Here is a 25,489-nt window from a genome sequence, read left to right on the forward strand (position 1 = left end):
CATAATATAGTACATTTGCACCATGTTTAATAATAAAACAATAAAAGTCACTGGTGACAGTTATTTTTCTTATGGCTAAAAATTATTATTATTATTATTTTTTTAGGAGTGGGTTCATTTTTTTTTTAAATAAAAATAAATAAACAAATAAATAAGACACAATAGAGCCCTGCATCATTGTCAAGGAGGTGCAGCGTTTCAGAGACGATGGTAGAAGCAGCTGGCTTTTCAACCACCGGGCCACAGCCACAGCCACAGCCACAACACATGCACTGCCGAGCCATCCCATGCCCACTATTCAACAGCGCCATCAACATCTCCACGTGGTGGGAGGGGGTTGTGTGAAGGCAGGAAGATCACATGGACAAAGGACACTATATTCCATTCAAGCTGTAGATGCAGTGCTGTAGGCAATGGGATGGTCTTTCTAGAATACACACTCTCTAAACATACACACACCTCATACACACAGAGCTCGTGTCTCTCTGAACACTATGCAAACATGCACAAGCAGAAATACACACACACACACAAACAGGCATACTACATCTTTTAATATAGTACACATACTGGACATACATACGTGCGCACATACACAGAGCTTACGTTCATTAGAGGCCTGAGAGGCCCAGCAGTGCAGTGCAGTAGTAAACTGTGAACTGCGAGGATCAGGGGCTCTAGAGCTCTGATCTGGGAGTCAAAAATCACAAAGACACAAAGCCGCAATCACAAAATGGCGGCTGCTTTTGTGAGATGCTTCTAAAACCACTCAAAGAGTTAGAAGATCATTCCAAGTATTTGGGGATGTTTAGTCCCACACAGATGCTTGAACATCTCCTTTTGTAGCCACGGCATTTGTAGCCGTCGTGGTTCAACAGATCAACAAGGGCCAGAGTGAAGGAAGTGGCTGTCAGTAAGAATCACCACGTGTATTAGATTGAGCTAGAGACATTTCATGTCAGAAAAGGCGCAGCAGAAGGAAAACACTTGAAGGAAATGATTAGTTAAAGTAACTAACAGGTGATCGACTCTGTCGTTATCTTTCTTACCTTTAAGTCCAGATACTCCAAGTCTTTCTTCAGCTGCATGTAGGTATCATCAGCCTAGAAGATGACAAGTACAGATTACCGATCTGTGTCAACAAGAACTAAGCAATGCGCTGCCTGAATCTAAAGCATCAGCAACAATTCACTTGGAATCTAGTGAGATTTTGGTATCACATATAATGTGTGACCTGCTGTCATGCATCACAACACACTCAGACACAGTAAAAATGGTCTGACCATTAATTTCATGGTCAGAGAAGTTTAGCCACTCCTACTGCAACAAAAAAAGGACCAGCAGAAACCAGATCCATTTGAAGAAGTAGATCTCGAGACATTGTTGAATTCAGCTTTGAATTCAGTCCATATAACTCAAAAAAAAAAAAAAAAAAAAAAAAGAATTAGAAGAAGCAAAACTTCTACACAGCCGAAAATAAGAGTCACGGATCAGAGGACCAAAGTGACCAACACATCCACAGCTTACTGGTTTGCTAAAGCATGGGATGGCTTTGTGGACGTCGAAAAGATAGCAGCACAACATGCCATGAACAGTATCAGTAGAAGCACGACATGGAAACTGATCAGCCAAGAACAGCACATGGACAAGAGGTGGATGGTTCTCGATGTTAAGCAAAGGAACTTTAGGGTAGAAGTTGCCACTAATATACTGATATTAGGATCTTATTGCTGAGTCTTTTGTTTAGCCTTCATTCATCATGTGTTTTTTTTTTTAAATCACTATTTCAGATTTAATGTATTTTTACAGTTGGTAACTTCCAAATACAGCATGAAGAGTGTTTAGATGTGAATGGAAGTAGAAAACATCAGTATCAGTGAACATGAACGCAATGAGGTGAAGCTCTCGAGACTGTACTGTAAGTTGATGTGGTTCAGCGATAATTCAGTAGTCTGATTGTCTGGTTGCGTTAGCAGTTGGGGTTGCAATGATAGGGACCAGTGGAGGGCACTAAAATAGAGTTTTAAGTTGTGCTCACAGTGGAATATAACAGGTTTGTCAGAAAATCTCATCAAATATCAAAGTTTGGGGCAGATTAAATATAAAATTAATCCTCTGGAAATTATGTATATATTTATGAAAATTAATGTTTTTTAAGTCCAAAGAGATTTCTGGTACCCCTAAAAGAGGCTTTAGGCTGACCAGACAGGGCCTTTTTTGTTTTTGTTTTAAAGTCACTGTGCGTGTGCGGCCTCTCTCCGGGTACCCCAGGCTGTCCAGGCTATACCTTGATTCTTACCCACTCTCAGCTGAGCTAGGGTCTATCAACCCCCACCCCACCCCAGACTGGATAAGAGGTTAAGAAAATGGATCAATGAATGCACAGACTTCTATCATATAAGGTAACACTGACATATTCCCTCCATTATCTGGGGATCATTTATGGATTCTTGTGCAGTCACCCCTAAAGACCCACTCTGAAAAAATGAAAACATTATAAAACTATATTAAAATAGTTGCTGCAATACTTCACTTTGGACCAGACAAACAGGCTAATGGTACCATCCACAGTGCCGTGAATAATGTGCATGAATAGTGAAAAATAATTACATTTCTGAGGACAAAAGGGCTAATAATCCATTACATTAGGACCCAATTAAAGAGTTCTATGTACAAAATAAGAAATAAAATTATACAAATATGAATACCTTTATTAGTCCCACAATGGGGAAATTACCACAATGGGGAAATTGAAATAGCATTTATAATTTAAGACTAATGCAACCCTGTGCAATTTTTAGTGGCAACCTCTACAAGTCCCTGATAAAATGAGGGGCAGACAGGCAGGCGTGCCGCGTGAGCCCCCACCTGGGTGTTGCAAGGGCCAAGTGGAGCTGAGAGGCCCACGTGTCCAGCGTGGGACACAGGAGAGGGGCCGGCGCTGAGTAGGGGACTGGTGCTAGTCGTGGTAGCACTGAAGAGGTGGCTGTGATGGAAAGGCTCTTTGGGACCATTGATTCGCTGGAGCTGGGCTAACGTTTGCTGACGTGCAGATGCCATCTTGGCCTGATGGCGGCGCAGCTGAATAAGGAGCAGAGTGAGCTCCTCGGGCTGTCGCATGCATCACAAGACATTCAATCTAGCAAATCTTAGAACTAACCACACAAGCTTCAGTCAAACTTCTCTTCTTTTAAACAGATCACTTCACAGCGCCAATTAGCCAGTGACTGATGGCTAATTCATAACAAACAGAACTGCAGCTAAAATAAGGAGAATCAATGGGGCTGAAACAAAAGGCAGGAACAACAACACAGTCTGCATGTTCTACAGCCAACTGGTCGGTGTCAACATCAACAACAAAAAGACTTATTAATGATTGGCTGATAGCACTGAAAATTTACTCATAGCAGAGAAATAATCCACAACTAGTTACTGACTTCTTGATATGAAAACACTTAAGAGCAACAACTTTGTACAACCTTTTAAATCTAGTTTCTTTAAATTGAAATATTTCTGCTCCAATTTTCAGCAAAAGAACAAAAATTATATTTCAAGTAAATAAAGTAATAAAAACGTGTTCCTAATATTAACCTTAATACATGTTTCTATGTTTACTTGAAGAACTTACCGTTTTGCCATGAAGGCTGGGTGCACTGACAGTGTGAGTGATGTAGCCAGATGGAGGCATTGATCGTCTCTCAACTGTAGCAGCCTACAACACAGACAACACACGGATGTAGACTTTTTGAAGAAGTAATATTAAAATTTCATATTCGGTTTGATTTGTATGAAATATGTATTACAGAATCAACACAGATTTACTATAGGCACTACTATCACACTATAACAAGAGTAAATTCCACATAATAAAGTGTCACAAATCTTGTTTTAGCAGATGTTTAATGTGCCCTTGGCATCAAAATGCTGTATTGTTTGCCTCTCAGGACAAAATGAAAGTAAATATCCATAATATGTATATATTTCAAGTTTGCTTTTGAGTGACTGGGGATACAGTGGAGCACATTTGCAACATGTGCCTACAACTTTCAGAATGATGAACATTGATCTGAATGAGAAACTGATATTGCAACAGTGGGAAAATAAGATGATGATACAACCTTGGAAGCAAGCAGGAAGCAAGATGAAATACATTTAACAATATATGCAACAAAATGCTGTAACAGTAGTTTGTGTACTGTGATCCTAATCAAGAATACACACAAGCTATAATTGCAGAATATACCCCTCATACATCACATTTCTTTGGATTACTTCTATTTTTTTTCCCCCTTTTCTTGAATTATTATGTGATTAAATCTCGCACATCTGGGAGTTTGGGCATCGTAAGATGATTCAGAGAGTGTGAGCTAAATAACCCAAATGTAATTATGATGCCAAAAAACACTGGTCTTGTCCCTTTATGTAAAATTTTAATCTCATTCCCTTGATTAAGAACTTCCTGGTGAAGTGTAATTGTGATACTGCGTATGGACACTTCACTCTGTACAGTATCACCACTTTGCCTACAGAATACTGAAGTTCATTGTTAATGTTATTCTTTCTCCTTTATGCATTAATTAAACATGAAATCTGAAACTATAACAACAAAAATCAACACTGAACCATTGTAATCAACTGTACAGTAGTGGGTTAATTTTACCTTAAACAGCTGAGATTTGGTCCTCCGGGGGGAAACAGTGAAGGGGATGTTCAACACTGACATGTCACCCATAGGCTTGACTGTCACCCGTTCAGCAGGCGTGTGCGGCCTCCGTGCCGGTGACAGGGTTCGGCTGATGCCGGGAGGAGGGCCTGGTGGAGGGATGTCTGCAGATGATGGTGGTACTGACACACAGCGAGGGGGCCCCTCTGACCTAGGTGCTGCGGAGGAGGGAGGCACAGTAGATGGTGGACGGGGGCCAAATGGATACTCCGGGGCCGGGGTGTAAAGTGGAGCCGTCGGGCTGCCGTGACGGAACTGGTGGCGCTGCTGCCACTCATACAGTTGCCAAACAGTGGTGGCACCTGGGCTCCCCTGATCTGGGATTAGGCGGAAATGGCTCAGGCGGTCTTGGGCGTACTTGTACTCGCCGAGTCGGCCAGGTGGGGGACTTTGGCGAGGTATTTTTGGCAGGGTTTGATATGCGTCCATGGAGGTGAACTTGTGTTGTGTTGGTGGCGTGCGACGAGGGAGGGTGTTCTCTCTGGATGGAGGGCTGTTGAATAGAAACAGCAATTAAAGATTAGGCCACTACCTAAGGGCAAAACAAACTGTGACAGCAACACTGGCATATCACTGGCTCTTAAGTTAATATAAACTTATATCATACACACTGCCAACCCAGTGTGGGGGATCATGTTCCCCACACTGGGTTGGCACTTCTGGCTCAGTTTTAAGGTTATTTCAGTCTTATTTAGTGCCGTTATTAGTGTTATAGGCAAGTCACAGTCATCATTGAAGATGATGGGGTACCTCAGGAGTCTGTCCTAGGACCACTCCTGTTTTCTATATACATTACCCCTGAGGCATGTCATCTGCATGCATAGTATGAGTTTCCACTCCTATGCAGATGATACACAGCTATACAACTCTATACATTCTTAAAAGCAATGCACTCAATGACAGAACTTCCTGCAGCTAAATATAGATAAGACAGAAGTTATTGTCATTGGCCCTGATACATCGTCCTGCAACACACCTGAGCCCCTCATCTATAAAGTGCCTTGGTGTCACCTTTGACAACCACCTCAACTTAAACAAGCATGCCACTTCAGTTGTCCAGTCTTCTTTTATGCAATTAAGGAGACTCAGTAATATCAATTTTATCTAAAAGAAATCTAGAGTTGGTTATACATGCTTTTCGGTCCTCTAGGTTAGATTATTACATGTCATTATACACATGTTTGAACCAACAAAGTCTACACAAACTACAGCTGCAGCAAACAAAATGCAGCAGCCAGACTTATTTACTAAAACCAAAAGAAAAATGAGAACACCTCATTCCCAAAGACAATTGTAGGGTCTTTACCGTACAATAAAATGCACCTTGAGGCAACTGTTTATTGTGATTTGGTGCTATATAAATAAAAAGGAATTGAACAGTTTAGCTTCTTTTCACTGGTTACCTATTAATTTGAGAACTGATTTTAAGATTTTATTGTTGATTATTTTTGAGCCCCGCTCTAGTATATTTCAGATCATCACCACACCACACGCCACTGATCATAACCTGAGGGTCTCAACCAAGGCTCTGCTGGCCATCCCACAATCTCAGCAGAGATCCAAGGGTGATGAGGCTTTTTCTGTCAGGGCACCCACTCTTTGAACAATCTCCTTGAGGAGATCTGACTGGCAAGCTCACTATGATCTTTTAAAAAAACCCTTAAAGACATATTTTTATAAGCAGGCTTTTTCTGTGCCTCTACTTTGGTCTATGTTGTCTTTCATAATTGTTTTATCATCTTCTCCTGGTGATCATTTTCATTTAATTTTTTTATTTGCTTCCAACTTAACCTGTTTTATTGTTTTTGTCTTTCTCTCTTGCTTTTATCTCCTTGTGCCGCCAGTATTCCATACATTGTTTCACTTTTAGCTCTTCTTAAATATTTTATTGCTTGTTTGTTTCCCATCTTGTCCTGCGAGGCGCTCTGTAACTTTTCTTTGAAAGGTGCTATATGAATAAAGCTATTATTAATATTATTACTGTTATTATCATCATTATCATGTCCAACGGTTACAAACTAGCATCTTTAGTGTATTTTTTTTCTTAGCTCTGTTTTTAAATTCTTTCAACACTGCAGGAAAAAAACACGAGTTAGCGTACACGGTCTTTATTCATTGAGAACAGGTGCCTTCTTCAGCTGAAAGCTATACTATGACAGTAGTTGGAGTGAATCAAAAATGTAAATTTGCAGCTCTGTACAGAAAGTTCCAGATTTAAAAATTTAATACTGAATAAATATCTTTAAAAATGTTGTTTTAATGAAATATAACCAGACCATTGGGACACATTACACAAGCTCAATTTATTTAACTAAAGATAAGCCAGAGACCCTTTTTGTATATTACAGTGACCTACCCTTTGTGCTCAGCCTTCTGCACTTTGACCCACTGCTCCACCTGCTCCAGAGTACTTCTCCTCCGAGCCTGCTTTTGTGTGTCATTAGCAGGTGTTTCCGGGGCCCTCTGATATGTCCCTGCTGCAATCCCGTTGGGTTCGAGGATGGGGCTGGGTGTGGAGATGAGCCCATTCCTTGTGCAAATGCTGGAGGGCAAAGTCGAAGCGGCTCGTGAAGGAGCACGGGACGGCACCCTGGACACAGGCGCTGAAGCCGAAATGTGATCTGGCTGCGGTATGGCGGAGGGTGCAGGATTACATGGGAGGGAAGTGTGTGTGTCCATTTCTAAACCAGTGCATCCTATGGGGGCATCCAACATGATAGTGCCAGGAGAGTCTTTGTGAAAACTGCAGCGTTCCTCTGCATCACGGTGTATGGGCTCCAGGAGAACTTCATGAATTATCGGTCTTGTTGTCTCAGAATCAGAAGTCTTTGTCTTGTGGTGGCTTACATGGTTTGTCTGCGGGACAGCCTGCTGCGACAACTTCTCTAACTTGTCAGCTGGTCTGTGGAGAGTGGATATCACAAAACCCTGAATGAATGTTGCTGTTTTACATTCATACTCTTTGGAATTTTTTTCCTTAACACTGTGAGGGAAAAAGACTAATTATTATAAATAAATATATATAAATATATCAGTTATCCTGATAGTCGCTCTGTTCCTCAGAGTTTTCAAAGGACTCTAGTGGCTCTTCCTCAACAGCAGCCAATTCGGTTTCATTTGATCACTTCACTGATATCCTGTGGACATTTTAATACGTTTCTAGTGTTCTAATCTTTTTTCTGTTGCAGTGAACTGAATTAGAACTAGATGGTGACTGTCACATGAAAGGCAAACTCAACTTTAAGGGAAATTCAACTTTATCCTCAGCTTTAAGGGCAGGGCTAAACACCACAGAGGCCACAAAGGAAACAAATGACAACCAAAGCCTTGTAACCACATCTCAATTTCAAACACATTAATGAAATCCCATGTGAGAAAAGAAGCCTAAAGAAATAGGCAGGTCTCTGACTCACCAAAGTTTAGTTTTAAAAGAGTATTAGACAGCCCCAGGTGCTAATACTGTCCCTGAAAATATCTGTATTAATTAGCCATTACCGTGAGTGGTTTCTCCTTATTAGATTGTGATGAATCTGGTATTATCTTTTAGTTCAAGAGTAGTGTGTTGCTAGCTGTGCGTTCAATCAGTCTGCAATGAAAATAAATATCTGCATACTGTCAATGTAAGCTTTTAAGAAAGTCTGTTGACATGCCATCAAAATAGTCAGAGTATTTTCAGCTTTCACTAGCACTGGAAGAGGCTTATGAAATTCCCAACTGGAAGCTGTCTTCAGCTAGGTTTCCTCTCCGAACAACTAGTGTAGTCTTATGAGACTAAGATAATGAAAATAATGCTGCACCAATGGTTTGTATCTGAGGCTGCTAGTGAATGCTGCTAGTTAATAATTCATGAAGGAAGCTGCTTGCTGCTTGTTAATATTATATATATATATATATATATATATATTATTTTTTTTTTTTTGAAGCATCAGGAGTGGAGCAGGACATTGTTTTTTTTACTATTCTGTGAATCTTTAGGTAGAATAAGAGCAAATACAGTTCTTCTCAAAGTGCATATAACAGCTGGCACATACTACATCATGAACAGTCGAGTTTTTACATGACCACTGAGTCTATGTGGTGTTTTAGGGACTTTAATAAACAGTACATTGTTGAATATTCAGAACACCCTTTATAAGGAAACTTAACTGGTTTATGGAAAAATGAATAAATAAATTGAAAAAAAAAAATCAGCCAACAACAAGAATGTCTCAGGAACTCTCAGACATGAGAATGAACATTTTTCAAACATTAAATAATACTTAAAAAAAAAGATGAGTATTAGAGATGCACTGATTGGAGAGGTTGCAGTTAATGGTGAAAGTTAGGGTATGCCTGTATGCATGTGCTGGTTTTTAGTTATTAAGCACACTTTCACTCCTATTCCAAAATTAGGAGTTAATAATCTTTATATGAGCTACAAAGGAAAATAAAAAATCATGAGATGAATACTATTAATAATGACTATAAAACCACAAATTATAATAATATGGTCAAATAACAAAAACAAGGGTGCTCATGGTGTAAAGTGGGAAGGTCAACGCTTTGAAAATAAAAGAAAACAAAGTAATTGTCATGGTCCTGAGCCGGTGGCCCAGTGTTTTATGTTCCTGTTGCATAATTCTGTTTTATTATGGTTTCTGTCTCCCTGTGCTCTGGTGTGCTAATGTGTTATCCCCAAGTGTCTAGTCTGTGTGTTCAGTGGTAGGTTACTTCCTGTTTTATTTTGGTAGGTCTTGTGCTTTAGGTTTAGTTTTGCTTCCTGTGTTTCCTTCCCAGCTGTTTCCCATTTCCTAGTGTGTACATATTGTCTGTGTTCCAGTTAGTTCTTTGTCGCGTCATTGGTCGTACCCTGCTGTCTCTCATGAATGTCTAGTCGAGTTAGGTCAAGTCAGTTTCACGTCTCTCCCGACAAATGTTATTCCGGGGAGAGGTCAAGATCTGTGTAAATAAAATGTGTGAGTAAATTACACCCTTCCTGGAGTTCTGCATTTTGGGGTCCCCCTTCCTGCCTGCACAGCAGCAAAACCCTGACAGTAATAATTTGGAAATTATATTTCACACAGTTTATGTGTTACGTGGCTGAATGTACTTCATTCCTAACGGACCTCAAATGTTGCAGGAAGTGTAACTGCTGCTCGCTGTGTTGCTCTACCTGATCATTGCATCGCTGTGGTTCTGCATCAACGTGGCCTGGTTCATGGCCTTAAGCCAGGTGTTCATGTCTTCTTGGGTGTCGGCACTGAAGTAATAGGTTCGCATCCCAGTGTGCTCCGCCTGCGAGCCAATCACAGAGGTCTGCTTGTAAATGTACGAGCGCATACCAGTGTGGCTAGCCTGTAGGAAGACAAAGGAGGCGAGGTCAAGTGGTGGTCAGAGAGGCACAGAGCTGAGAGACAGAACGTTAGATGGGCTTCAGTCAAAGAGACAGGGCGATATCATGCCGCCCAACAAGAGAAACAACATCAAGGGCAACATAAGCACTGACCAGCACAGAAAGAGTGAATGAAGGAAATTCACACAGTAGAAATACAGAGACAATAATGCCAGCCAGTTACAACCCACAAAGACAACCTTTAAACAATGAGAGGAAAGATACTCTGGTATGATGGAAAACATCAGGATATATATGTCAGGACAAAGTACCCTAAACCCAAATTTCACTCATGAACTTGTCCCCATTATTTTTCTCCCCCATACTTCCACTTAAAAATCTATTCAGAAGAACAGAAACATGCACAACAGTAAAACTAGAAAAGCTTTTTATAAGGTCCTGGACATGTTTTCAAGTACATATCTCTGAAAATAAGAGAGTTACATAAATCACAGTGAATGGAAAATAGTAAATGGCCTGGTTCTTATATAGTGCTGTTATACTCTTCATGAGCACAAAGCATTTTTTTTTTTTTTCTCATCTGTAAAGAAAAAGTAGTTGTCCAATAAGACAGCGAGCCTACTAGGCTATTATATTTAATATTGGCAGGCATCCTCAAATTTAAAATGGATATTTCTTTCTACCAATATTTAAATGCAGCTTCAGGCTAAGGACCAAACTGAAGTTTGCAACTAGCTGGCAAATGTAAGGGAGCATTTAGCAGCTAAATAGCGAGATATTCCTCTCAAACATTAAAGAGGACAGAAACAGAGCAAAATGTAAATTAATAATTAGATTTTTTTTTAATGAAGCAGCCAAAAGCATCTCTCTAAATAAATGTCAGTGTTGCTCCATGCCAAAGCCCAAACCAGAGCAACTGCAATGGCACCTCAATGTGTTTCCAGCTTGTTCCACTTCCCCAAATAGCCCCATAAAGGAATTTAATGCATCTCTAAATAATTTGTCTGCAGATATTTCCTGCAAGCCCCCTTCACTGCACGCTAGAAAACACATGAAGAACGGTTATATTCAATTAGTTTTTCTGTTTGTGTAGGTGAAGACAGCAGTAATACCAGCACAGTAAGTGCATGAAAGGAGGATTTATTTTTTTCCAGCCAAAGAAAAAATAACTATTTTTTTTAACTCAAAAATCAACATGTTCTTGGCTGCACTGCACTGAGATCCACTGAGACTACCATCAGTACGGAAGTTAGTATCTCTGCCTCTCCTCAAAGTTTTGTTGAACTATAAAACCCAAGGAAAACCTTGAGAGCCTGAAGCCAAGTACTGTTTTATAATTCATCTGTGATCTGCACTGAGAAAATGTTTTTGCTCTGGAACTAAAATCATGTCATTGATACTGTAATTTGCTAGTAACACGATAATACACCATCAAACAACAGAACTGGTCTTAAATTCCAGGTACAGTGCATCCGTAACAGCTGTTTTTCATAAAGTCTGAGTGTTTAGTATGCTCAATAAATATGTCCTTGTAAATGTGGGGTTATTAGAGCTCATTTTAAAGTGAGCTGCACTCTATTGAGCACAGCTCTATAAATGTCCTACTTTTCCCTTTCCTTCCTTTTTTCCTTCCTGCAGCGTTTCAGTAGTTGGGACTGGAAGACAAATGAGAGCACCCACTCAACAACAGATGCATTTTAATTAAAAGCAGTTAGACAGTCTTCCCTGTCCTAATCCGCCGCCTGAATAATGAGGGTAGTATAGTAATGCGTGTACAGTATGGTGTGTTGTTGTGGGAGCCACTGTGCCAGCAACACAAGAGTTTCTCTGAGATGTCTCTACTTCGTTTATGATGTGATAAAATGAATGTGATTCTTGTATTCTTACAGCGTGACAGTCGGGAACACACAAAGCATCACTCCCACTCCGGCAGTTTAATGTACACACTTAACACGTTCATGAATAAAACAGACTGTCATTCCTGCTGTTATATCCCTGTTAATATAAACTCTAAATAAACCCTGACAAATTGATGCACACACACACACACACACACACGCACGCACACAACATGAGAATTCATCTCTCCCTCTGCACTGCAGCTTAAACAAGCTTATTTCAGTGGCTGCAGCTAACCACTACTAAAATAACTTATAATACATAATACAATACTACTCTCTATGCTAAAGCGTGGGCTTGACCCTGATGCTACAACATATTTGAAGATCTGGGAGCTGATTGCACCATTCACTTGATGCACACAGGAAACAGTAACCTGGCAAGTGGTTCAAACTCTTTCATGAGCTTTATGTGGATGGAAACAAGGGAGAGGCGCACATGGGATACACACAGAACATTTTACTTGTTGAGGAGAGGCTGATAATGTCCTCAGCAGAAGTCCTCAAAGTTGAAGCTTTGACATTTGAGATGATTAATTAAAGTACAATATGTGTTGATCTTTCCCTGCCACAGTCCAAAGACATGCATGTCAGGTTAACTGGTGATTCTAAACTGGCCATAGATATGAATGTTTTTCGCTCCACTGTCCTATCATAACAAAGGCTAAAAAGTGTAGATGTGACCACTTGCACTTCTGAATCTGAAATGACTGCTAGATTTCCTCCACTGTATCAATAAGGTGACTTATTCAACTTGAATTTGGTTTTGGGCAACAGGCTGGAGCCTCGTGGTATCAACTCTGGAGAGTGCTGCAGCTAAATATTGTGTTGGTGTGGCTGAAAGTGTTCTGCCTTTTCTGTACAGCAGGACACTTGGTTTGATTTTTGGTTTGTACTGAATGTTCATATTCCTCAGGGCACTGCAGTAGAACTCTACATGACTTCACAAAATCTCAGTGGAGAAAATAAAAAGGATGCTTCTATTCACACTTCTAACCTGATGTGCCAACTTTGAGCTTGGACGCTGAACTCTTGGAATGTAAACTGTTGTTTGGCCTCTGACCACGTTTGATTTTTTTTTTGGCATAAAAGTAAAAGTGCCTTTATCATGTCCATGGCAAAATAGCAGGAAAAAAACAGGACTTCCTCAAAGTGATCCAAACTTGACAGGAATCCTGGAAGTGGTCCAAGTCAGGGACAGTGTAAGGTTTCTGCTTTCACTAAACTTTTCACATTTCAAATTATGTCTGTTTGTTGCTTGTTTATAAGATGCTTTATAATGTTTTCAGTAGAAATGACACAAATTGTGATCTTGTCAATTCATCTGAAGTGTTTGGGTTAAAAAAAAAAAAAAAACTGCACTTTTGCCACGATGCTAACCAGAAAAAAAAACCAAAAAAAACACAGATGTCAACTGTGAAGGGCTCAGTCAGCCTTTCACTGCCAGGACTGGAGATGTGTTAAGGCACTTTGGGAGTCAGGAAACAGGCAGGGGAAAAACTAGTTAGCAACTACTCATCATAAAAATTAATTCTAGATACGTCCAAAAAGCCATCCTAAATATCTTGACGAAAGCAACACAGCATCCTCAGGAAACAGCTGTCAAAACACGCCTGTTCACTCACCATCAGCACTCTGACAGATGGCCTCTTACAGCTACAATGGGACGGGCTGCTTGATGAGAGAGAGAGAGGGGGGACTGTGCCGCTAGTCAGATGTTTGGGCACGTGCGGCAATATCGGAATGCAGCGAACGCAGATGTGGGCCAGAGGTTTAGGTGCACATTTGCATGGCAGTATGTTGGAGAAAGTGAATTCAGACCCCAACATAAATGACAGAAACAAAAGATATTAATTTCACAGATGCTCTGCAAACAACTTCTACCAGACCGTACACACTTAAAAGCAACCAACCTCTTTATTTACGATACATCAGTACTGATACACAGTACAGATATATAATGACAATGCAACACACATCACCAGCAGTCTAAATTAGCACTGGAAGTCTCTGACTTTATTTTTTTTTCCTAGCAGGAATGCTGAGTGGGTCATTCAGCACTGAGAGCATGACCGATACACCTACACAGTGAGTTCATACACAGCTAAGCCTCGTTTTCTCTCTGTTGTTTGTGTCTGTGTGGGGGCTGGTTTCAGTTTAAAGGGTGTTTCTGATTATTTGCTTCCTTCACCGTGTTATTCAATTGTGTTTGATTTTTTATTTTTTTTTTAAAGCACCATTTTCTCACCATTTGTTTCTGCTTCTATTTCACAGCCACCAGTAGCCACTATCACTTCCTTCCCCTCCATATCTTATCCATTCCTTTCCTCTCTTTATCATAGTTTCCAGTAAGAATCATTTCGCACCCTTCCTGTTTTCTCTCCCTTTCAGCCTGAAAATATCACTCACCACTTGCACTCACATAAGCTTACAATAGCGCCGGCCCCATTCCTGTGGACATCCCCCCAAACCAAAAAAAACAAAAAAAACAAAAAAAAAAAACAAAAAAAAACCATGCACACATGCACTCTCTCTTTGTCCAGACACTATTTAAAGAGTCATTGTGCTCATAAAGATAAGCCTCAGCATCAGCCAGAGCACCACAAAGCTGATAAGGTACATTCTGCTGAGCTCACTACTATAGAAATTGAATCTACACTGGAAAAATAAAAAAAAAATCCAAATGGAAACAAAAACAGCTTGTGGTGGCTCAGTTTTAAATTATGTCTTCTCTGAAGAAATGTCAGTGTTTCTGCTAGAAACAAGCCAAAGTATTACATTATTCTTCACTTTAAAGTTTCATTAAACAGCAGCTATTAAAAAAAAAAAGAAAAAAAAAGGAATTTCTAATAGCTTTTTAAAAATACTTCTCTGCCCTCTCTCTCTGGAACAGTAACTTGAGGTGACATGACTTCCAAATAAAGCTTTTCTGCTTGCCATCGAAAAAGATTGCATGCTGGTACAGTAGATGTGACAGATGGGAGAGACAGTAAGAAGGGCGCACTGATGAACGATAAGCTCAAACCCAGATAAGGCAAATACAAAGATTCACACTGCGATAAGTAGGGGAAGAGAGAACGAAAGACAGGAACAACAACAGAGGGGAAATTAAATAAGAGAACACTGATGAAAAAAAAAAACACAATAACTTCAGCCAAAAGAAGATGTTACTATCAAGACGTGCATCAAAAATCAGAGGAATATACAAGGTTGCTGTATATTCTGCCAAGTTTGAATCAAAAAGCCACACCAAAGGCAGACAACATGGATATATAAGGTTTACATCGGGCAAAGTGAGAGAACATGAGAGCATAGAGTACCTATTTATGGGAGAACTGTCACTGGATGGTGCGACACACTCTCAGGGCAGGAGGGAAGTCCCAGTCAGGCAGCCAGCCAATGGGAACAAGAAAGGGAAGAGGATTCAGTGAATAAGGGAATGGGGGGAAAGTAGGGTGGGAGGTTGTTGTGGGAACCTTAAGGCAGAATTTGCGGAGTCCTGATGGGTATACGTTGATTTAGTAGTCAGCAGATACACCATTCAGAAACCCGAGTCCAAATCAAATACCCACCATTATCGAGCACAGGAACGCAGTGGTCTTTTTGCTTGTTGTTTGAAATCAAACAGCAGTTTGTTTTAATCTGTTTTGATGCATGCAGTGGGGCACTCTGCAGATCAAATGACTGTGTCAAACTAAAGACCAACTTCTTCCCAGGTTGAGCAGCAGTGCTACAGTTTGTGCACCTGTTTAACCTCTGAAAGCATCAAGAAGTTATGTGTATAGCTCAGTGTTTTCAGAAGGGTAAATAATTGTAAACACAACCTGGAGTGATGTCACACTGTACCTGGGACACACTTCTACATCAGTGCAGCAAGGACCCAGTCATCACTAGAAGTTTGCAAGCTGATTTAAGGTTGCTCAAAACGTCAGGAATAAATAGAAAAAGCACGTGAACGTCATGAAGTAACAACCATCATTCACAGCTTCCATTAGGGTTTCCAGCTCATGGTGAAAGCAAAAATATCTTGGCAGTTTGTGGAAGATTACCCTGAACTCTGACTGAATTTTTATAATATGCATCAGTGGTGAAAACGTCATTTTCTTCAGCATGCAAGAATTACAGTTTCAGTGTGCAGACTCAAGTGATTAAAAAAAAAAATCTATCAATGTGGAGTTATTATTAGAGAGTCCAACTCATACTGGATTTTTGAGACCAATACTGGTACCGATATTTGGTGATTTAAAGATACGGTATTTTCATTTCAGACTGTTTCCAAAATCTGTTATGTGTACTTATCTATGAGTCCACAGTAATATGACAATGAAGTTTAAAAATGATCTTGTTTTATTGTCACAACAAGTCCTGAATTACTGCCTGTCTCTGCTCGGATCAGCTGGTTGTTCCAAACAAGTGCTGCCAACAGGGAAGCTGCAGAGTGCCCTCTGGTGGACATACTATGCAACCTCAACACTGATAACAGGGATGAAGGGTGTTTCTCTTGTCTCCTCTTTTTTAATTTTCATTTATCAGCCATTATAAATGTCGATACTAATATACTGGCAAATAGCTAATATCGGTTGGGCTCAAGCCATTATTTTTTCAATATAAGTCCATTATTTTATGTAATGGTGCGATTTCAAAAGGCAAATAAATTCAGTGGGTACAGGGAAAAATATTTATGCTCCCAATGGAGGGATAACCTACAGTATTTGTACTTATAGTCGGGAATGCACTGTATAGTAAACAACGCACATTATGAAATAGAGTAATTTTCTTGTACCCACTGTAATTCTTTAGCAAATATCTTCTGTTGCATAGAAAAAGAATATTTAAAGTTACATTAATAAACATGGGCAAACCTGTAAGATGATACAAACACAACAAAGATAATGACAGAAAGTGATTTGTCCACTCTTGTCACTGATGGTACCAGATACAAAAAGACACTCGCAGGTCTGTTTTACTACCACTTTTCACTTTGACGTCTAAAAGAACGCTAGCTTTGATGAAATAACTGTTTCAAACAAAGTCCATTCCCCACAGTATCTTAAAGCAGCAGTCATGCTCTGAGAACAGCAGACTGTGAAAAGGTGCATAAAAGTAGCAGGAGAAACTGTCACTGGTGAACACTCAGTGTTGTTTCACACCCTGTGGCCTGGATTTAAAAAAAAAATCTAAATCTCACCAAAACAAAATGACCAAATGAGTCCTGTGATGTCTTTTTAATGTCATGTGTCAAGAAAATATTGAAAAGATGGAGACAAAGCAAGAGTAAAACTAATTTTAACTGGGTTTATCCTCAACTACAGCACCTGTTGGATCGGTTGAGACAGGTATGTTTGGTTTCCTCCATCAACAGAGGCAGAGAAAATCTTTCCTTAGTGTATTATATTTAGGTGTTGATTTACTGAGCTCTTCACTGTTTTCTATTTTCTTTTTCATTGAACTCTTTTTATGTAACCTTTTACCTTCCTGAGCTATTTTATTTTGTGATATTGTATTTATTTTTATTGGCTGGGGTTGTTTTTAATGTTTTTGGCTGCTGTGCTACAGTAACTTCTCCAACATTTGGGATCAATAAAGTATCTTATCCATCTTATTTATCCATCTAGTCTGTGTTTCAACATGTCCAGTGCAATCAAAGTTTTGTTTTCTATCCACTAAATTAAAAAAAAAAATTATAAATACTTGTTTAAATTTTTTCCAGTTCTGCTTTCAAGGTCATCTCCATGTGCACCGAGGACTGCTTCCAGTGCTGCCATTTTTAGACTGTTCCTGGGATGTCCTGCTCAGAGCATTTGCACTTTGTCAAAATGATATTTAACTTGAAATTTTGGGAAAGAGGGCACAGATGCAAGAAACCAAATCTGGAAAATAATACAGGTGGTCAGCAAAGACAGAGTCAAAAAGTTCACATGTTTTTAGGGGGTGCTATGTGCCAGCACTCAATAGTGTACCACCATAAGAGAAATTATGGTGTACACGCCATAATTTCAGGAGCAAAGGTCCTCCCCCAGTCTCTGCAGAGCTCCAGATTGACAGTCTGACTCTAGGGGACAAAATCACGGTGTACTACCTCTTGAACGTAAGAGAAAACAAAACACCTGAGCTTATGCACAGCCTTTGAGCTTGGATACTGTGGACCTCCTGTTTGTTTGGTCTCTGGCTATGACCCATTCACCAGCAGTGCTCCTTGATATGAGCTGCATCAGTTTCATCCATATGACACAGAAATTTATAATTGCTCTCTGCACAAGTTTGAGATCCACTGTGTAATCTCTGAGCAGGTGGTCAAAAAAAAAAAAGACGTGATCTTTATATCTTGCTTAGTATAGCAGCCACACTGGAAGAGATGCAAAGGGACACAACCTTGAAGAGGAAATCGGTCAAATTTAAATCATGTAAGGCTTTTGATTTTGGGTGGAGTTTCAGTACTATTTAATCACACCTTGGAGAAGCAAGTACTAGGCTAGTGATGAACACCAATATCTCAACAGAGAAGTGCAACGTGTGAAGGCAAACTTACCAGGATTCAGCACAGCTGTCATTTTATGCTCAAAGTCAACTAGAAGGTGCCCAACTTATCCAGTGCACAGGTAAGGTCAATAGTAGCTAGGTAAACATGTTACTTCATGGAATAAACCAAAAGTTAAATTAACCATGTTCACAGAAAGTGGATAAAACCCAGTGCATATACTCTGTTTGCAAATGTGACATGAATTCACTCCTGCAAAAGTGTGTGCTGTACACTAATCCTGCCTCTTAACTTCACACGTGTTGGGCTCAACTCAGAAAATGTCCCTCAGGGCATGGAAAAGCTTCATGCCATTCCAGAGGAGCTCGTCTGCCTCAATACGACACTGACAGACAATCAGTGGTAAGCGACATTGCTTCAACAGCTGGTGAGTGCTGCACAATGCTGAGTGGTGGCTTTGCAGGCAGGATTATTATTATTATTATTATTATAGGAAGATACTGGTCTGTTAAAGAGGGAGAATTCTGCTGTGTCATTTCAGGTTGGATGTTTGCAGAACAAATGATTTAAAAACTAAAACATTTTAATTAAACAGAAGTTTGCAGGTGTTACACAAACCTTCTGCAGTAAAGCCGTTTTTCTGCTGTTATTTCAAACTCCTCTGCTGGTGATGACATAGACCACTTCATGGAAGGTGCTTTAAATAGCATGAGGTGTATTATCTAAAGTGGCTCCTGTGGGAATAAAACCCATTATCTGTGTCTTCTAAAGTTGGAATACCTTACACATGATGCCTCTTTCAATTTGTGGCCGTGTTTAACAAAGCAGAGCTGAAATTAAATAATATTCCAACAGATTTCTCTTCATATCACTCCCTAAATGTTATATTGAGTTGGTTTTGGTGCTCTAATTGGCAAATCAGTAAACGAGAAAACCCTTGAAACCCACTGAAGGAATCACTCACAGTTTTGTTTTTATCTAAAAACCAAGAAAAACAGGTGGCTGCACACTCTCAAAAAGCAATTATAAAACAGAAAAACAAAAGATAAACAGCAATCACAATCTGATAAATATCAGACAACAGAAGTACACAGTATAACAAAAAAGAGGCGTACCTTAAAGGCATACTTGCGGCTGATGTGATCCTCGGGTCCCACTGGTGAAATTATATAGCTGGGCAGAGGAATACTGCCTAGGACTGATTCCTCTCTGCTGTCTGGAGACAGAGCGAGAGAGAGAGAGAGAGAGAGAGAGAGAGAGAGAGAGAGAAGAAGAAGGGAGGGGAGGTCAGCAGGGTGAGGTAGAGGAAAAAGAGAGGCAAGTGAGATATAGAGGAAATGAAGGAGCAACAAAATAAATATCACTCATCAGCCCAGTAATTTCATCACTGCCAGCCATCAGTATTACAGCACTGACAAACACGCGCTCGTGTGCCATCACTCATACCACAGCGTATGCCAAACAGTAAATGACCACTCTGGTATTCCAGTGTCACAGAGTTAAAGCTCTTCTGCTCCAGCTGGCAGCAGGCCGCCTGTCCTCGGTCTCTGCCCTGCCCAGTTTACATGCTGAGATCACGGTGAGCGCACACACACATGCACACATGTGCACACAGATTTGTCCTCAACCTTTTACCTTAACAAAAGCCTCCTCTTAACCCTCGAGGAGCATTTAAAAAAAAAAAAAAAAGTCTTTAAGCACTCAAAGTGTTCACACGTCTATAAATAAAGATTTATCACATTTTTTTTCTACTGAATATTGTGATAGCATTCTAGAATGTGTACGGGAAAGAGAGTGTGCCTATGTGGAATGATTACCACAACGTAAAAATTAGTAATAGTATGAAAATATGTGTGTGTAGCACCTGCGTATGCGGGGTGGGGTTTGGCTGAGAGGTGATAAGATGGCGCTGTGGCATAAAGGGGGAACTGGTTAAAAATAATTCAAGGACCTCTGAAGGGGACATTCCCTAAATGGTGGGCAAGATAGTGGGGTCTTTTTATCTGCCTTGCCCCGTCTGTTTCCCTCACACACTTTGCGGGGTATGATATAGAGTAAACAAACCCTTGAGGCAAATATGAGCCGAGATATTGGCCTATAAAAATAAAACCGACTTGACTTTGCACAAGCCATAAAAGATGTAAGAGAATATAAGCGGGAAAAACAAGGGGCCTCATTTATCAATGATTTCTATGTACGCTCATTTGTGAAAACAGTGCATACAAATGTTTTGACACACTGAATGTGTTTTATGAATATTATCTTGTGCGTGAGCGTGCATAAATTTAGATGCACTCAAGACCACGTGTGTGTGTAGATTTCTCTCATGAAGGAGATACAAAATGCAACCAGTCCACTCCACAAAACACCTGGAAACATAAACACACCTAAAAACACCAAATACATTTTCCAGATTAGAAATTGCTAGAAATCACACAGTTATAGGATGAATGTATATTATGATGTGTAATCAGTAGATTTAGTTTGCTGCAAACAGTCTTACTTCCCACGTGCCATCGACTTGTTCCCATGTTAAAGAAGCACAGAGACACAAATACTCAGTTTTTTTAGGACTGTATGCAGGAAAAAGAAGTCTGTTAATATTTTGATTTTATTCTGATTATAATCTGAATTTGTAGGACTCAGCGTGGCAATATCAAATTCTTGTTTTTCCCCTAACCATCAGACCAAAACCAAAAGAAACTCAAAAAGAACATGACAAAGAAAAGCTGAGGATCCTAGACCAGATATTTTTTATAGAAAGATGACTACAAAGATCTTTTACAGCAGTTGATAATTCATTTTCATTTTAATACACATATTTATTTTTGCAATGTTGTTTTAAGTATTCAGTGTTGCTACTAAAAAAAACTTACTGCTAAAGCTCTGACATACATCATCAAACAAATAAAGTCTTAATAAAAAACAGCAGATAAAAGGGAGCAAAGGAAGGTTTGGTTGGGTTTAAAAAAAAAAGATGAAGGGAGGAGATAAGTCGTGTTGAAGAGACAGATCAAGTGTGTTCATGTTGAGAAGAGAAACCTTTGAACTGAGACAGAGAGAAAAAAGGGAGAAAACAAAACAACAGAACCGATTTCACCCTCCTGTGGAGGTGAGGAGGCAGAGGAGCGCGTACCAACATGTTTGGTTACAACTACAGAGATAAAACAGGAAGGCGTGGAGAGGCAGATAACGAAAAGCAGGGAATGGACACCAGCTGTGATGGAGTGTGATATGTAGATGTGCGAGCAGTGTTCATGGGTTGGAACCCGCAGACAGAGATCAGATTAATGCCCGCCTAAACGCCATTTCTGGCTGCTTTGTCAGCTACAGTTCACCTAAAATCATCAGAGCCTTCTTTAATCTTTTACAGTGAATGTGGTCACATTTCTATTAATCACATACGTTTCCTATCAAAACAAACTCTTCTCACTTGAATTGTGTAATCTTATTTAATTTTTTAAGCAACACCAGAGAGAAACACGCAGACTGCAATACAGCCCAATGAAATAGTAATTCACCTGCTCCTATAACAGATCAGGCATCACATTTTATGAAGTTCTTGAAAGCTGCTGAATCAGTGCTATGCTCCTTCATGAAGGCTGTGGAGGTGTGCCTGTTATGATCTGTATTTTATTTTAAGGTGTTTATATTATTTTGTTCTAGCATGAATGTTTGATTAGGCAGAAGCAGGAAACACAAAGGAGGCAAAACAGGTTGCAACCTTTAATTTGAAGAGTTCATTCCTTCCTACATCCCTGTTTTTTTGCACCCTGCCCGAGGCAAGGGTGCAGAGGTCAGCTGGTAGTTTGGGTGCCGGGTCGCCTGCGGCCAGCCCTGAGGGGAATCCGTCCGCACAGGTTGACATGGATGGCTACGTGTCTTTCTCCATTTATCTTTGTGTGTGTGTGTGTGTGTGTGTGTGTGTGTGTGTGTGTATGGCTGGGCCTGGGTCTGCTTGCTAAAGCTGCCAGACAGGACAGGCTAAAAAACAAACCAAAGCACAAGTTTTTTTTTTTTTGTCTCCCCACACACACACACACACACACACACACACACACACACACACACACACACACACACACACACACACACACACACACACACACACACACAAAACATTCACTCAACATTCAACAAAGACTTACCTTTGTAGTAAAACAGACAGAAATCAGCCAAGACAAACCATTTCCTCTTCCAAAGACGCATCCCAGAGCTGTCCTGTAAAAAGAAAGAGAGGTAAGGAGTTTGAGTAAAGAATGCATAAATAATGAGATTTAAAAAAAAAAAAAACACTAACTGGAAAAAATAACAAGTACTGTAGGACTAGACAAAGAGCTTAAATAGGAAGAGAAGGGAAGTAATGAGAAAGATGAAGGGAGCGCCTGAGAAACAAGGATGCAGAAAGGGGAAAAGAGGGACAGCACATGCAGTAAGGAAACTGAAGTAATGAAGGGAAAGTAAGGTGGATACAAGCAAACGTGAAGAGGAAGGAGACAGAGCAAAGGGGGTGATCATTTGTCCTCATTCGCTGGCTCGCTGAGCCTGCCATGAGTGCTTTACTGCCCATTTTGTCTTTTATGTTCTTTGGCTGAAAATAGGACCATTCAAAGAGCTGAGCAGATAAAGGAGTGGCTAAAGATGTATGAAGCTACACCCATATAATATAAGCATGTGAGTGGATGAAAGCCATAAATTGCACTCTGCCCATCTGGCCATAATAGCGGTCATCTGTGCATTTGTGAGTAGAGGTACTTATTTATGGCAATGTGCTTATATTTATGTGCACCTAAATAGGATTCAGATTGTGTGTGTGCAGTCATGCGCCCTACAGCATTTGAACGTTTTTTTTCCTAATTAAAATATAATTGCATTGCAGTAAATAGACCATGTGCACAGTTGAGCGTGCACTACTGTCCGAGTGACTGTGTGGGCATGCCTCTTTGTGTGGTCATTAAAATATTGCTTCATAGTAACATCACTCACTGTTCGTCTTGCACGGAGGCCAAGAATCTCCCAGTGGGATGATGCCAACAACAGATATTTTAAGTGTAACTTCAAATAAACAAGTAGTTTCTAGTAACAGCCTGTCTGTGATTAACAGCAGGTGTTCTGCATTGCCAAAGCAAAGCAATAAATCAAGAAAAATCTAAAACTGGGTTACTGAAGGAAATGTAGAGAATCCTGCTGGATTAAGCTATAGCTCACTGCAAACAAGCACAGTACCAGCAGTCATTAAGATTATACGGTTCTAATACGCTACATAACTGCAATTATCATGCTAATTAAAACTTTTCTAAACATTACAGCATTTCATTACAGGTTTTCACTGCAGGAAACTACCCTAAAACAATCGATCTCAATTTAGAGTTAAAATAACTAGTTGATTTATCAGGTAGCTGATCAAGAGAAAAACAAATTATGATCACTGTTTACTGAAATTTTATATAAAACTTATTGGGTTACTTTAAATTATAACTGCAGAACAAATCAATGAAAGTACTGTGTACTGTACTAACCCACTTTTTATACTATTATGTACACTTTTTTACATTCATATACTTACATTCCTTACTTTCCATTTTGAAATCACGAGCTATCAGTGGTGTCATGATAAGGCCTGTGCTGTCTGTAGAATGAGGGGAACTACTAGTTGGTATGACTCCCTCCAACACTGAGGCTTTGCTTTTTCCACAGTGGAGGTGATATTTTTAGTTTCTACCTGACATTACCAGCTGGTGTTAAGCCTAGATGGTATCCGACAAATTTATAATACATATAACCTTATATTAATAAGATTAAAAAGGACAGCTGTCATATTCAGGTGTCAATAAGGAATACAAGAAAAACAAAACTGGACTTGTCATAATGCAAACCCGATCCAAATGTTAAGAGCAGGCGTTCAGATTTAATTGTACCGTAGGTCAGAATCGGTGTTTTGGTTTGAGCGTCCTAACCTGTTTGTACAGCCATCCTCGGACCACCACGGGCACATTGGGATTCCTCTTGATGGACTGCTCTCTCTTCCCAAAGCTGTGCACCTTGCCACTGGAGCGGGAGCCCTGGGAAACACGGAGCAAATAAAGAGAGGGATTTCATCTGATGTGAGAAGAAACACTAAAAGTCATTAGCAGTAGCAGTGAGTGGCTGATAATGTCACAAATGAAACCATCTCAAAGCAATTTCATACCATTTTTAAAGTATTACACATGCACAGGTGATCCTTTCCTTACTCATCCATCGGTTATGTTACATATTCACTTTGTTAAATTAGATAACCGACATTTGCTCGGTTTTGAGGCTATTTTGCTGCAGCTCCTCATCACCATTTAGTTACTGTGCTAAATTATCTTGGTTAATTACCTATATTCCACCTTGGAGTGTTTTTTTTCTCTTTAAGAAAATTGGGGTCAATAAGGCTGCAATCAAAATCGGGACAGTTTACTGTGTTACAGTAGGTTATATTTGGAAATAGGCTGTCTGTGTCTCATCAGACCATTCAATCTTACTTATATCACTGAGCACACTTTCACCCACACCGTGATTTTCTCTTGGAGGGTACCCTTCTTTTTCTGCCCTAGTTGTCATATAATTACAGCCATTATTTGAGCACAGACAATTTATGCACCAGATCTCTGTGACAGTCACTGTTGCCATGACATTTGTCTGACATTGACAAAGCCTCTTTAGCCTGGCAGGCAGAAGGTTAAGCAAGCGGGCTTCTAACCTGCAGGTCAATATTTCAACAGCCAGACACACACCTGCTGGAAAGTCTGGCCTTTGCACCTGACTTGCTACCATCAAAAAAAGTTAGGGAATAACTCCAAGAACACTGGGAGGATTAAAAGGCTGCAGTGATGTGCATTTATCTTTGTGAAGCTTAAGAAGACGGTTAAAAAGTTGTGTCAGAAAAGGTCAAATATTCTATTCTAAAATAACCAGAGTACATTAAAGTGCCCTAAAAAAAAAAAGACACTGACTTCTGCATCCTCATTCATTTTAAGATGTCCTTGAGTATCATAATTAACTTATGCAGCTGTAATATTGTAGTTCAGATT

The 25,489-nt window shown here is 39.9% G+C and overlaps 1 protein-coding gene across 3 annotated transcripts in view; it reads right to left on the reverse strand.

Annotated features, from left to right (window-relative positions):
* Positions 1–25,489, reverse strand: part of LOC115781525 (pleckstrin homology domain-containing family A member 7-like) — a 129,071-nt gene that overhangs the window by 14,179 nt on the left and 89,403 nt on the right. For 2 of the 3 annotated variants that reach the window (XM_030731207.1, XM_030731208.1), the window contains exons 6-13: positions 24,389–24,493; positions 22,580–22,652; positions 19,547–19,647; positions 9,876–10,057; positions 7,080–7,625; positions 4,661–5,216; positions 3,629–3,712; positions 1,050–1,103 (exon numbers count right to left, since the gene is read on the reverse strand). In XM_030731207.1, coding sequence (XP_030587067.1) covers positions 1,050–1,103; positions 3,629–3,712; positions 4,661–5,216; positions 7,080–7,625; positions 9,876–10,057; positions 19,547–19,647; positions 22,580–22,652; positions 24,389–24,493 — 1,701 coding nt within the window. The remainder of the gene's footprint in view (positions 1–1,049; positions 1,104–3,628; positions 3,713–4,660; positions 5,217–7,079; positions 7,626–9,875; positions 10,058–19,546; positions 19,648–22,579; positions 22,653–24,388; positions 24,494–25,489) is intronic. The other variant, XM_030731210.1, reaches the window with a different exon arrangement.

Source organism: Archocentrus centrarchus, chromosome 6, assembly GCF_007364275.1.
Source record: "Archocentrus centrarchus isolate MPI-CPG fArcCen1 chromosome 6, fArcCen1, whole genome shotgun sequence".
Lineage (NCBI taxonomy): Eukaryota > Metazoa > Chordata > Actinopteri > Cichliformes > Cichlidae > Archocentrus > Archocentrus centrarchus.